Below are 13,044 nucleotides of genomic sequence, written 5' to 3'. Positions count from 1 at the left end.
TGATCCAGGAAGGATAGGCTGTAGCAAATGGAGACCATTGTGGAGGAGGGGAATGTTTATTGGGATGGGGGTGGGGACAGGGGAACATCACTGTCGCTCGTACATCTCCCGTAGGATCTTCATGCTCTCTGAGTAACGAAGCTGGTTCCGATGAGATGCCTCCTTCCACCTGCAGTGGGGGTGGGGGGAAGGCAGAGGGAGGACTCAGCAGTTGGAGCAGAGGCCGTGGAGAACAAGCTGGCGGGGGGATGCTCACCTCTGGCGGATGCGTTTCCAGCGCTGCATGTTACGGTAGATGAGTGTGGAGGGTGAGGGCTCAGGCTCAGAGGGCTGTATGACAGAGAGGCCAGGCTGGGTGACCACGCTCACAACCAACAACACCTGCCCCATGGCCCTGAGCCAGCCCAGCATACTCACCTCATCATCAGGGGTACCCTGGGTCTCAGGCTGCAGTGGGGATGGAATTCGGGATCTGCAGGCGTCTCCAGGTGGCCCGGGAGCTGTGGGTGGAGGCAGCTTATACACGTCACGACTCTTGCTGTTGGTGACCTCGGAACCCTGGGGATACAAGGACCCCACACCAGGCCCAGGAGAGTCAGGGGCACACATTTCACACCTTCCCCAGCAACAAAAGACATGAAGGTTTCTCCAGGGACTTGTACTTAGGAGTCATGTGTCTGCTCCAAGGACCCCTGTCCAAGCCAGGGACCCCTGGTCACTCCTGCCCAGCATAGAGACCTCCATTTATGGAGACCTCCATTCCTAGCCCAAGGGGTTGCCATCTGCTCCCCTAGACCAGGTGGCTATACCTGGTTGCCCTAAGGACCCCTGCCCAGTCCCTCAGCTCTTGGTGACTTCTGATCTTGGAGAGTACATCTATTTACCCGGGGACCCTGTCTTCTCTGCCTCTCAGACCAGAAAGCCATGTCTGTCTGCTGTAGGGCACTCCAACCTTTGCCCTGGCCTAAGGGTTCCTATCTGTGTGCCTCACCAGACTCAGGAATCACTGGTGTGCTTGTCTGCCGGGGAGGGTACCTTGTGACTGCCTACCCACTGTACTCCCTGGCTGCTGGGTGGGAACCCACTACCCATCTCACCTCCTCATCCTCAGGTAGGGGGGGCAGTGGCGAGCTGGGTGAGCGTTCACGCTCGCGCACTGTGGGGCTGTTGCGCATCCAGGCTCGGCAGATGGGGTACAGTGGTGTGTTCTCACTGAACTGAGCCAAGTCCACACTCCGGTCAAACAGCTTGATCACATAGGTGTCTAGGGCGGGGCAAGTGGGAAGGGTATGAACATCCTTGCCTAGCCCCCCCAATCACTGCCCTCCCTCGAGGGCCACCGCCTACTCACTGGATCGCTGTGGCCCTCCCTCGGCCAGCCCCTCATCCATCTCCCTCCTCTTTTTCCGCCGCTGGTGGGGGAATCGGGCAGATGGCCTATGTGGGGAGGGAGTACATCAGGACTGGGGTGGGGACTAGGGACCTCTCATCCTCTGGTGGAGCCCCTGCCACCTTACCGTTTGCCAGTGGCCGTGATGGAGCAATCCCTGTGGGGAGAGACAGGGTGTCAGCAGGCTTGCCCTTGAACGAATGGCTGCTCACAACCCCTCAAAGAGCACCCTGGGGGTACTGTGATTGAGCTCATAGAGATCCCACCAAACCCTGAGGCCTTGGGTCCCACCCCTTGCAGGCTGATGTGCCATCATCAGGGGACCTAAGCTTCTGCTGCTCCAGGGCTTTTGTATATGAAGAATGGTTAAGACTCTGATGGAAAAAGCACGGGGCAGGGGGGTCAGGGCTCAGATGAGGAAAGAAGTTATCTACCACAAACCCTCAGACACAGATCCCATCAATAAAACTTACTTGTGGGTGTCTGAGGAGGTCTTCCCAGGTTCCTCATCCAGACGCTCCCTGGTAGCAGAAGAGAACTGCATGCTCAGGGTTACCAGGGCCCAGAGTGGGAAAGTACCCAGTGGTCTCATCCATTGGGCCCCTTCCTTCCTAAGTCAGTCTCTGGGGTCCCACCCACAGCCAGAGGGTCCCACCCGCCAGGGCCCCCAACTTCCCGTGACCCTGTCCTGGGTCAGATCCCAACCTGTCCATATGACTCTTCTCTAGCAGACACTGCAGAACAGCATCCAGTTGGTTCCGGGCCTTGGCCATCTCCAACTCTGGGGAAGAGGGAGGGTACCAAGCAGGAGTCACTTCCCAGGCCCAAGCCAGGTGGGCAGTCGCTGGACCAGGGAAGGGCATGCATATCCAATCGTTTGGCGGGGCCAGGCGTGCTGGGAGGGTATAGTGGGCAGAGCCTACTAAAGAGTAAGAGCTCTGGCTTCCAGGGCTGACCCACATGCTCATGTGTGATCTAAGGTGAATCACCTTACCTCACTGAGCCTGCTTCCTCATCTTGAAAATGGGTCTCCAAATGATATCTATTGCTAGGAATGTTTTGAGGTTTAAATAAACCTATGCTGTATATGAAGCCTATTATGTGCCAAGCGTTGTTCCAGGTACATCACGTATATCAACCCATTGAGTTTTTACAACAACCCTGGCAGGTGGATACGATTTTTATCTTCATTTCAGAGATGATGAAACTGAGGCACAGAGAGGATAGGCTACTTGCCCAAAGTTACACAGCTAGAAAATTGAAAGGCTGAAGATGTACACCAGGTCATTTGGCTCCACAGTGAACATTATAAGGCAGGGGCTCAAAGCGGGTGCAGAATCCAACCCCAAGATGCACTTTGTTTGGCTGAGGTAATGAGGTTAATTCAAATCTGTGTTAAATCTGAATGAGATGACTACATTTGAATAGTTGGGAGATTTCACCTAAAATACCCATTTTGGGCTTTTTTCCCCTCAGGAAATGAGATCTTGGCCCACCTTCCTGCACGCCACAGGCCCAGCCTTGCCCTAAGAAGCTATGTGTTTGCCTCTTTTCATCACAGAACTTATGGAGGTGATAATGTTATAAATCTCCTCACATTTCTTGTGAGGTGTTCATTCTTCTCTTCCAACTAATAGGAGCTCCGACCCAGTGCTCAGAGCCCGGAAGGACGCTTGGGGACATGACTAGCCAGCGCTGAGACTTCCTGAAGAGGCCAGGAGACATTACTCAGAGGAGACAGGGTGGGGATGCGGGGCTGGGAGCAGCTGAGATTCTCTAGCAAAGAGCCTTGGGTAGGAGCCAAGGTATGGATCATGCCCAATGTCTTTCCCCAGTCCCTGCTTCTCTCCTGAACCTCAGATCTTGGGATCCCATGGACTCCCAGACACTTCCCCCTGGACATTCCCCAGGCTCCTTCCACGGACTGGGTCCCACACTGGCCTGTGTCTCTCTAAATGTATCCTTTTTTCCTGGACCGCCATGTCAGGGATATCCCCACTGTCACCCAGTCCTTTTCTCGGTCTCAACATGGTCACTGCTCTCCCTTCCCCTCCCACCCCATAACCTGTCTACTTGTCTCCTGAGGGGCTCTCCCCTCTGCCCCCTCCCTGGTCTGTCTGTCGTGTCCCTTCCTCCCCCTGGGCCCCCAGCCTCGGTCTCCCCTTCTGATTCACCCTCCACAAGGTGGCCAGGGGAATCTTCCTAAAGCCAAACCTGACCCCGATCCTTCCCTGCCTAGATCCCTCCAGAACTCTGCAGTGCCCTCTGAGGCAGAGTCCTAGTGGTCAGCCTGGTGTTCACAGGCTTCCATGACCCTGCCTACTCCTTCCTCAACACCCTCATTTGTGGTCAGGCCCCCTTCACTCTTCCACCCACGATTTTTGGGGCATTTTTTGGCAGTTGGAAGGGGCATCTTGTAAAAACTTCCTCTGTGGTTCAAAACCCTCCCTTGGCTCCCCACTGCCCTTGGAGCAAAAGCCAAAGTCATAACCTGGGCCTACAAGATCTGCCCCCCTCCTTCCCCTCTTTGTCCTTGTCTCTTCACCTTTCTACCTCACTTCACTTGATCTGCTCCAGCCACTCTGGCCTCCCTGCTGGCCCTTGAACATGCCAGAGAAATCTTTCACTTCTCTGCCATTTCAAAGCTATTTCCTTTGTCAGATTTGCTGTTCCCTCACTTATCACTCTCTCCCTCACCTTGCCTCACTCCTGATCTCTTTACCTTCTCCTTTTTTTTTTTCTTTTTCTTTTTGACCACTTATAGCATTTACTATCTCATGTCATTTCACTTGGTCTGGATTCCAGGTCTCTCCCACCACCCTTAACATGCTAGCCCTGGGTTCCCATCAGCTTGGCCCAAACCCAGAATGACTTCCTCTCTCTCAGCTTCAGTTTCCCCATCTATATTTCCTACTTCCTAGGAAGTAGGAATTATTAATCCCCTAGGATTATTGTGATACAGTGACTGAAAAGATTAAAAGCTTTCCTGTACTTCAGGTGATCAGCATAATGCTTGACTCAAGACCACTGCTGGAAAGGGGAAAATGGAGGCAGAGCCAAGAAGAGTCCTTCTTAGAGTCGCACGGTTCGGGTTCCCCAGGTCTGACCGCATCACATTGCCAGGCCACCACCATTCAGCCTCCAAGCTATCCTGAACACAGATCGGGAGGGTATCAAGGTGGCCGGAATCGCTCGATCGATGCCTGACAGCGGTAGTCACATGGACTGCAGGGAGAAGTCACGTAGTCCACCTTATCGCGATAATCCTGTCTAATGGGGCTCCCTTACCCTGATCAGTCCGGTGCTCCCTTACCTGGCCCCAACCTCGGGATCCTCACCTGATTTCTCCACTTTCACCTTCACCGGGAACATGGTTGGGGTCTGGGATCTGGCTAGCTGGGCCAGAGGAGCCCAAAAGAGCCTAAAGTCACAAGTCAAGGCCGGAGGCAGACGGGGAGAGGTCAAAGGTAAGCTTCATGTGTAGCCAGTCCGCCGCCCGGAGTAGTGTCCGGCCGCGACGGACGCGGATGCCGCCACCTCCTCCTGTTCCTTCTGTGGGCGGGCCCGCTCGGCAATTCCTTGTTCCCATTAGTCAGTGCAACCGTCAATCCCATATCGTGGCCAATTAATAGCTGCCTTTGTCGGCTCCCAGCTCTCAGTCCCACCTTCCTAGAGCCTGGTTTCCGGAAACAAACCAACGACATTCCGGGGCCCTTCCTGGGACGTGGTTCTAACTTCCGAGACTCGGTGGAAGTAACGCACGGTGGGAAACGAAGGATCAGAGCATCGCGAGGCTGCTGCTGAGAACTTGGAGAGTTAGAAGCTTTGAGTAACACCAGTTTAGCTATTGAACAGGAGTTATTTAACTGTGGAAGTCTCTTTATCCCTAAGAGGAAAACAAATCTGGGGTTAGGCGGGGCTCCCTCTTTACTGAGCACTCGCTAGGTGCCAGCTAGCTCCCTGTTAATCTCTTTTCAAGTTTAGCCTCATTCACTTAGCGAATATTAGCGTGCAAGGTACTTCTCTCTAGGTACTGGGGACACCGCAGTGAACAAAACGATAAAAATCCTTGCCCTAATGAGCTTATAGAGAATGGAAGATAAACAATAAACAAGTAGAACGTTTTAAATGAAATGTAATAGGAAAAAGAATATAGCCTGAAAGAGACGTGGGGAGTACCCAGGAGGGGAACTGAAACTTTAAACAGGATAGTCAAGGAAGCCTTCTCTAATAAAGCAGTTGAATACTTGTTTATTGCTACAGACAGTCTCCTTCAGAAAATGGGGAACTTCCATTTACCACATGTGCCGTGGCCAAGATAAATTCTAGGGGGTAGTATTGTGATCCATACTTCTGATGAAAATAATGAATGAAGCCCAGTGGAAAAGTTAGTATTTTCAAATTCACATACTACCAGTACAGGATAACAGCCCCTACTCATGGAAGTACTACTCCTTTTCTGGTTCCAAATCTGTAAAAGAGGGTTCCCAAGCAAGACGTTTCCGATTTTTGAGAGTTATGAGTAGTATACAGTAAACTAATGTACATCATGTTTGAAGCACTAAGCCTAATACAAAGTAAGCAACCAATAAATGTTCTGAATATTAATAATTATTTTAGGGAATTCCCTGGCAGTCCAGTGGTTGGGACTCCGTGCTTTCACTGCCAAGGGCCCAGAGGGCCTGGGTTCAATCTCTAGTTGGGAAAATAAAATTTCACAAGGTGTGTGCATGGCGGGCAAACACCACCACCACCACCACCAACCCCCCCCCCCCCCCCCCGGCAAATCATCTTATCCTTCAACCTCCAAAAGATCCCAGGAAGTCAATATTGAGAATTAGGGTCCTTTATTGGGAGATGTCAGCAGAGAACATAGGAGACAGGAACAAGTCTTGAGGGCTTGAGAGTGGGCTTGGAGTAGAGGAGCCCATCCTGGTTCTCATGCCTGTACAGAAGAAGCTGTCAGGGGGTACCCAGGGGTATGGTGAAGGAGAGGTAGTCCCCAAGGGCGCCCCAACGTGGCCGGTAGATCTGGAAGATAGTGATCCAGGTGGAGAGTACAATCACCCACAAGAAGAAGCCCACAGCTGAGCGCCAGACATCTGTAAGAGGGAAGAGGAAGGGAAAGGTTGGCCTCAACCTGCTCTGTGGTCTCCCTGAGAGCGGCCCTCTCTTCTCTTCCACAAAGTTCCAGGATTCTTTAACCTACGTCATCCCCTCCCACCAAGGCTTTTGGAGTCCCCCTCCTTACACCTGATAGCCTCCCTTCCTCTGTGCCCTGGACTCACAGCCTTTGATTTGGCTCTGCTCCGTGTATGCCGGGACAATGAAGGCCTCTCGAAAGAACCAGAAAATGTTGACCAACCAGAGAAAAGGCAGGAAGGCAAACCCACCTGAAGAGAAGAAAAGAGACTGGGACATGAAGAAATGAGGATCCACCCAATACCCACCTGTTGAAAGGTCCAGTAGGAAGATCCTCTCCCACAACCTAAGTGAAATGGATATCTCTGCTATCAGGGACTCAGAAATCCTGGCTCCTCCCTGGGAGTCAAGAATCCGAGTCCTCAACCACCTCTTTGTCAGAACCAAGAGTCCAGCTCCCGGAACACTTTTCCTTTGGGATCCTGTAATTGAGGCCCCAGTCTGCTCTTTCAGCAAGACTCAGGCCCTTCCTCTCTTGGGACCGAAGAATCGGCGTCCCCAGCCACTTCATCCTCTGGACCCAAGAACCCGGGCCCCCAGACCCTCTTCCATCAGGCGCTCTAGTCCCGCCCCCTTGCTTCGGCTACCCCAGGATACCGGCCCTTACCCAGGTAGTACTTCCGGCAGAGGTTCAACTTCTCCTCGTTGGACACCCGCTCCAAGTTCATAGTTGCGCTAGGGCCGGTCTTCCGAGGGTCTGGGGCAAGACCCAAGTCCTGACCCTAAGTGACAGATGCAAGGATCACAAACAACCACGCCCCTATTACGACAAAACGGAGAGAAACTGAAGGGTGGAATTTCTGGAAGAAGGGCACCCCTGCCCCCACCAGCAAGCTGACTGGGTTGAGACGCTCTTTATGTTTATTTGGGTGCGGAAACGACCCTCGACTCACCAGTGGAGTCCTAACTTCCTCCGGTCTGGGCCCCTTTGCCACTTTCAACCACGGACTTTTGCGCGAGATGCCGCAAGTATCTCTGGAGATTGTAGTCTTTTTCAGTGAGGCAACGCCGGGCGCATGCGCCTTCAGGCAACTCCACTGGGTGAGCCCGTGCGGAGAGAGCCTCCATCACGCAAGCGCACTAGCGAGTTTCTGAGCGGAGGCAGCGAACTACTCTTCCCAGGGCTTTGAAGCAACGGAAATGACGTAATAGCAGACAGAGCTGGAGGGTTTGGGTAAAAATGGCTGAATATTTAGCGTCGATATTCGGGACTGAGAAGGACAAGTGAGAATGGGTGCAGGGAGTGGCTCCTCGGGAGGCCGGGGACGGGGCACTTGGTAACCTGGTGGCTGGGCGGCGTGGGTAGGTGTTTCTGGGGTGTCCAGCTCCCTGGCCCTCGGTTCACCTCTGTCTTTGCACCTCTTCCAGGGTTAACTGCTCTTTTTACTTTAAGATCGGGGCCTGCCGGCACGGGGACCGGTGCTCCCGGCTTCACAACAAGCCGACTTTCAGCCAGGTGAGACCCGGCGCGGAGCCTGGGGGGTTAACGCGTCCCAGCCATTCCCCTTCTGTTGTCCATCATCACGAGGTCCCGCCTTTTCCGGATTTCTAGGGCCCACCCTATCGCCCGGTTTTTTTCTTGTCGGACCTCTACAGGTTCGTCCCCCAACCTTCAGGCTCCTCTCCCAGGAACTTGGCCACGCCCCCGTACGTACAGACCACACCCGTGGGCTATCCCTCACAGCTAGATACCCCCTCTTCTGGTTCTCAGAGGGGCAAGCGTTGCTGAGGCACACAAGGTGTTTCTGCTTTTCTCTCTGTTGCAAGGTCTCACCCTCAACCTTCATACCCCACCCTTTCGCATATAACCCCGCCGTCTGAGCTCAGGCCCTGCCCCTTTTAAATTCTGTTCAGACCATAGTGCTGCTCAACCTGTATCGGAATCCACAGAACACCGCCCAAACCGCAGACGGATCGCACTGTGAGTAAGCGGCCGGTGTTGGGGGCAGGGCGGACAGCCCCCAGCAGGCCGTCCCCTGATTCCACCCTGCCCCCTTCTCCAGGTCACGTGAGCGACGTGGAGGTGCAAGAACACTACGATAACTTCTTCGAGGTGAGGGTTGGCGGGGGTGGGTTGAGTTTCCCGTGGGCCGGGAGCTCAGCTGATTTCCTCCTGATCTTCCGCAGGAAGTGTTCACCGAACTGCAGGAGAAGTACGGGGAGATTGAAGAGATGAATGTGTGCGACAACCTGGGGGATCACCTCGTGGGCAATGTTTATGTCAAGGTGCCTGCTGTCCCCCCAGAGCCCAGAAGTGAAGGCATTTCAGTGCCTAAAGGTCACCACTGAAGCCTCACAGCTTGAGGTCCATCACTAAACGCAGTGCAGCCCTTGAGCTGCTAGCTTATCCCCTGAAGATTTCTGAGTTTGATTGCTCACCCTGACTGACTTTTCCTCAGTTTCGGCGCGAGGAAGATGCAGAGCGGGCAGTGGTTGAGCTCAATAACCGCTGGTTCAACGGGCAAGCTGTGCATGCCGAGCTGTCTCCCGTCACCGATTTCCGGGAGTCGTGCTGTCGGCAGTATGAGATGGGGTATGGTAGTACAGCAGTGGGATGGGCACCTGGAGTCCTAGGCTTCTGTTGTGTGTTGAGGGGGCTGTCAGTGACAGTGGCCTCATCCATCCATTCAGCCATGTATTTATCCTTTACCCAGGGAGTGTACCCGCGGTGGTTTCTGCAACTTCATGCACCTGCGACCCATTTCCCGCGACCTCCGGCGGCAACTCTACGGGCGGGGACCCAGGCGCAGGTATTTCAGGACCAGCCTGCCAAGACTTCTCATACCCCAAGCCCCCCGAACCCTGAGATGAGATCCTATGCCCCAATAAGTGTCTCAAGCCTTTTGTGCCCTAAGACTAGCCCTCAGCCCCATCTGAAGGTCAGCGTCTAAGTCTATACCCCTAAATCAGCCTGAACCCCAAACCCAAGTCCATCCTGATCTCCAGTCCTGAGATTAGCCCCTGTGCACCTATCCTGAGGCCACCCCCAGTAACTGTTTACTTCATCAGTTGCCATGATTTATCCCAGAGCAGGGAGGCTGAACTGGTAGATGTGCACACTATTCCCCTATGGCTCTAACCCTCCTCTCTATGTCCCCAGGTCACCCCCAAGGTCCCATACTGGCCACCGTCCCCGAGAAAGAAATCGACGACGGTCCCCAGACCACCGGCATGGCCGTTTCTGAGACCCTGACCCCCTTGCCCTCCAGCCTTGGCAGGCATAGATGTTCCTGGCCAGGACATCTCCTGAAAGCTCCCTTAACTTCCCAGTGACATCTTCTCCAGACTCCGTGTCTCCATGATGTAACACCTTCAACACAGGGAACTTCTATTGCCCCTCCCCTAATAAAATTCTGTACTGAGGGTTTAGAGCTTGTTGTTAGCTTGAGCCTGGCTGTAGGCTGATTTCCTTCCACCCCCGCATCTGGTGAAAAGGGGAAGCGGGGCTGGGCTCTGGCCACAACCTCAGCCAAGGAACTTCCAACAACAGGTGCAAAAGCAGAACACCCGGGGTCCCAGAAATCCCCAAGTGGGACTGGATAGGTGGGGCTGCCTTTGTGCTGGAAACTTCACATCTGGCTGATGACTCGAGGGAGATGCTTGGTTGCAGCAGGTTGGAGGACTCCTAATCTGGAGGAGATTGTGGTTAGGAGTTAAGGTAAGGTTGCTGGGCATTGGGTGGGAGTGTCTAGTGGGTGAGAACTGGGTCCTCCATGCCCACTACCCCGCGATTGAAGTAGGTAGTACATAATACTTAAGGTTATTTTATGCCAGATGCTGTTCTGAATGCTTTACTTTCAGTCATAGTTTTACTTCTCCACAGTTAACCCTCTGAGACAGGTTACTATTATCCCATTTTACAGATGGGAAAAGAGGGCAGGAAGATGGCAGAGATAGGATATAAATCCACGCAGTCTGGCTCTAGAGTCCTCGCTCTAGCCATCTCAGGGCCTTATGGCCTCTCTGATGACCAGCCAGGAGTTGGACTAGGGGCTGGGGGATGGATTCTTGGCTTCTGAAGGGGACTGAGGATCCTATGCCTCCACATCCACTGCTTCCTTCTTCTGCCCCGGTTTCCTGGCAAGTGCGGCAGAAGCGCTGTGGCAGGAAGTCGTGTGGTCAGGGGCCCCCAGATTGCAGGCTCTACCCGGATGGGGCCCCTACGCCTCCTCCCGACTGCTGTGCTGCTCCTGGCCCAGGCGGCGCCTTGGGAGGCCTCTCAGCACTGCGGCCGCCTCGAGTACTGGAACCCTGACAACCGGTGCTGCGGCAGCTGCCTGCAGCGCTTCGGGCCGCCCCCCTGCCCGGGTGAGGAGCCGGGACTGGGCGTTTGCATATGTTCGGGCGGAGTTAAAGGGTGATGGGGGCGGAGGGGAGGGGCAAGGTCTGTGTGCTAAGGCCTGTGAGGCTTGCTTCGGGGTAGGGGTGGTGTGAGGATGGGGGCTAAGCCTGAGAAGAAGGGAGCTGTGTGGGTTAAGAGGGTCAAGGTGAAGATGTGTGACCCATTAGGCGGGAACCGAACAGTGAGGAAGAAGTGGGCAGGACAATTTAAAGGGCGGGGCCTGGGTAGAGAGGGTTGGGAGGCTGCCTGAGATAGTGTGGGGCGGGGATAAAAGTGGACACGGCCGCTGATAGGTTGGATGAGTACCGTATAAGGGGCGGGGCCTACTAGGATAGGACAAAGATGAAAGGGCGTAGCTAGCGCAAAGAAGGCCGGCTTGACAACAGCACGTGAGACTCTCTCACCCCAGACCTAGAGTTTTCGGAAAACTGCGGGCTGGATGATGCTGGCAATCACGTAATGCACCCCTTCAAAGAGTGTCCTCCTGGACAGTGCAATCGCAACAGCGCGGAGCTATGTAGCCTTTGTGGCAGCGGAGCAACGGCACCCATTCCCTCGGGGAGCCGCGGCGGAACCGGGCGGCCCTGCCGAGAGGTACTGGTTAGGTTTTAGAGGGCCTGGTCAGGGGTGCAGCTTCAGGGAGCCGGGTGAGAACTGGAGGCGTGACTTGGATCGGATGGGTGGGGCCTTATTAAGGGAAGGGGAGTAGCTTAACTGAAGAGAGTAGGGATGGGGCCCTGGTATCCAGAGATAACTTGCCTGGGTTACAGGAGTCGCGGATTGTGGGAGGCGGGGGCTGGATCAGGCGGGGATGTGGACCCATTGAAGAATGTAAGGATGAGAGGTTTGTGCTGAGGATTCAGAAGTAGAGCATGCCTCGCACTTTATTCCAACCCCTTGTTTTCCAGAAGCCTGTCCCTAACAAGGAGCCCTGCCCACTGACACCTGGAAAATCGAGCGTCCTTAGCTCCCAGGAGCCCAGCTCACCAGCGGTTCCCAGTGTTTTGTGGACTTCTGAGCACAAAGCCCCTCAGCAAGCCTGGCCGAGTTTGAGTTTTGCCCTGTTCCTAGTGCTGGTTCTGCTCGTGATCTCAGTCATAATCCTGCTTGCCCTGCAAAGGCATCACCGTCGCCTCGACCAAGGGAAAGCAGTCCAACACCCGTATCCTAGCTTGGTTTGCACCGACCTTGACACCCACACCCGCTTCTTGCACCCCTCCTCTCCAGCCTCTCTGGAGACTTCAGAGGCAAGGGACTCATGGAAGGAGGTCTCTCTGCCTCCACTCTTAGGCAGGGGTTAGTTGAGGATACACCAAGGATGGGGAGGACTGGAAGCTTGCACTTCCCCCCCCTCACCCCTCACTCTGTCTCCCAGAGATGCCAAGCCTGGAGTCACAGCCCCTGTCTCGCCTCCTGGATGAGCTGGAGGTGCTGGAGGAGCTGATCCTGCTGCTGGATCCTGAGCCTGGGCCAGGTGGGAGGATGGCCTGTGGCACCACTCGACACCTGGCTGCAAGATACGGACTGCCTGCTACCTGGTCCACTTTCGCCTACTCACTGCGGCCCAGTCGCTCACCCCTGAGGGCTCTGATCGAGATGGTGGTGGCGAGGGAGCCCTCTGCCTCTCTGGGCCAGCTTGGCACACACCTGGCCCAGATAGGGAGGGCAGATGCACTGCAGGTGCTGTCCAAACTTGGCTGATCAGGGACTTGCCTGGCCTAGTATTCAATAAAGTTTCTATTGAAGTAAGTGCTGCTGTCTCCAGGCCTCATTAAGAGCCCTCTTAAAACAGTATGAATTAGGAATTCCTAATTCATGGCAGCACAGTAGTTCCAACTCTGCATTTCCACTACAAGGGGCCTGGGTTTGACTTCCCGTCAGGAAACTAGGATCTTGCATGCCGCTCCCCACCCCCAAAGCCTTAATTGGGCCAAAACCCAACAGACATTCTCTGATTCCCCTTCTAATCCCACCCCCATGGAATGGGCCAATCCCACCTCACATACAAGACCAGCTGTGGGTTACCTCTGGGCAACCAGGGTCCCCTCTGAGAAAAGGCCCTGCTCCCCCTGGGAGAGTTCATCTACAGGGACTTAGTTCGATTCTAACC

The 13,044-nt window shown here is 54.5% G+C and overlaps 4 protein-coding genes across 7 annotated transcripts; 2 read left to right on the top strand and 2 right to left on the bottom strand.

Annotated features, from left to right (window-relative positions):
• Positions 1-37: 37 nt before the first annotated feature.
• Positions 38-4,967, bottom strand: LIN37 (lin-37 DREAM MuvB core complex component). Its single transcript, XM_061139059.1, has 9 exons — positions 4,729-4,967; positions 2,096-2,171; positions 1,864-1,911; positions 1,518-1,547; positions 1,352-1,437; positions 1,098-1,264; positions 418-558; positions 257-330; positions 38-169 (listed from the first exon to the last, which is right to left on the bottom strand). The coding sequence occupies exons 1-9, from the start codon at positions 4,760-4,762 to the stop codon at positions 88-90; spliced, it is 738 nt and encodes a 245-aa protein (XP_060995042.1). The 5' UTR covers positions 4,763-4,967; the 3' UTR covers positions 38-87.
• A 1,253-nt stretch (positions 4,968-6,220) lies between these two features.
• PSENEN (presenilin enhancer, gamma-secretase subunit) lies at positions 6,221-7,616 on the bottom strand. Of its 2 annotated transcripts, none has more exons than XM_061139058.1 (4): positions 7,486-7,616; positions 7,200-7,314; positions 6,679-6,783; positions 6,221-6,492 (listed from the first exon to the last, which is right to left on the bottom strand). In XM_061139058.1, exons 2-4 carry the CDS (start codon positions 7,258-7,260, stop codon positions 6,353-6,355), a joined length of 306 nt encoding a protein of 101 aa, XP_060995041.1. In that variant the 5' UTR covers positions 7,261-7,314; positions 7,486-7,616; the 3' UTR covers positions 6,221-6,352. The 2 variants fall into 2 exon arrangements, with proteins under 2 accessions (XP_060995041.1, XP_060995040.1); XM_061139057.1 differs by having other exon boundaries at positions 7,200-7,352; positions 7,486-7,613.
• Positions 7,617-7,670: 54 nt separating this feature from the next.
• On the top strand, positions 7,671-9,961 carry U2AF1L4 (U2 small nuclear RNA auxiliary factor 1 like 4). Of its 2 annotated transcripts, XM_061139054.1 has the most exons (9): positions 7,671-7,816; positions 7,961-8,048; positions 8,189-8,239; positions 8,447-8,513; positions 8,596-8,645; positions 8,720-8,818; positions 8,992-9,125; positions 9,247-9,342; positions 9,693-9,961. In XM_061139054.1, the coding sequence occupies exons 1-9, from the start codon at positions 7,773-7,775 to the stop codon at positions 9,775-9,777; spliced, it is 714 nt and encodes a 237-aa protein (XP_060995037.1). In that variant the 5' UTR covers positions 7,671-7,772; the 3' UTR covers positions 9,778-9,961. The 2 variants fall into 2 exon arrangements, with proteins under 2 accessions (XP_060995037.1, XP_060995038.1); XM_061139055.1 differs by lacking the exon at positions 8,189-8,239 and having other exon boundaries at positions 7,673-7,816.
• A 152-nt stretch (positions 9,962-10,113) lies between these two features.
• On the top strand, positions 10,114-12,683 carry IGFLR1 (IGF like family receptor 1). Of its 2 annotated transcripts, none has more exons than XM_061139053.1 (5): positions 10,114-10,250; positions 10,678-10,900; positions 11,344-11,528; positions 11,846-12,230; positions 12,310-12,683. In XM_061139053.1, exons 2-5 carry the CDS (start codon positions 10,744-10,746, stop codon positions 12,633-12,635), a joined length of 1,053 nt encoding a protein of 350 aa, XP_060995036.1. In that variant the 5' UTR covers positions 10,114-10,250; positions 10,678-10,743; the 3' UTR covers positions 12,636-12,683. The 2 variants fall into 2 exon arrangements, with proteins under 2 accessions (XP_060995036.1, XP_060995035.1); XM_061139052.1 differs by having other exon boundaries at positions 11,843-12,230.
• Positions 12,684-13,044: the final 361 nt, after the last annotated feature.

This window comes from Dama dama, chromosome 4, assembly GCF_033118175.1.
Source record: "Dama dama isolate Ldn47 chromosome 4, ASM3311817v1, whole genome shotgun sequence".
Classification (NCBI taxonomy): Eukaryota; Metazoa; Chordata; class Mammalia; order Artiodactyla; family Cervidae; genus Dama; species Dama dama.
This window is presented reverse-complemented; position numbering and strand designations above follow the sequence as displayed.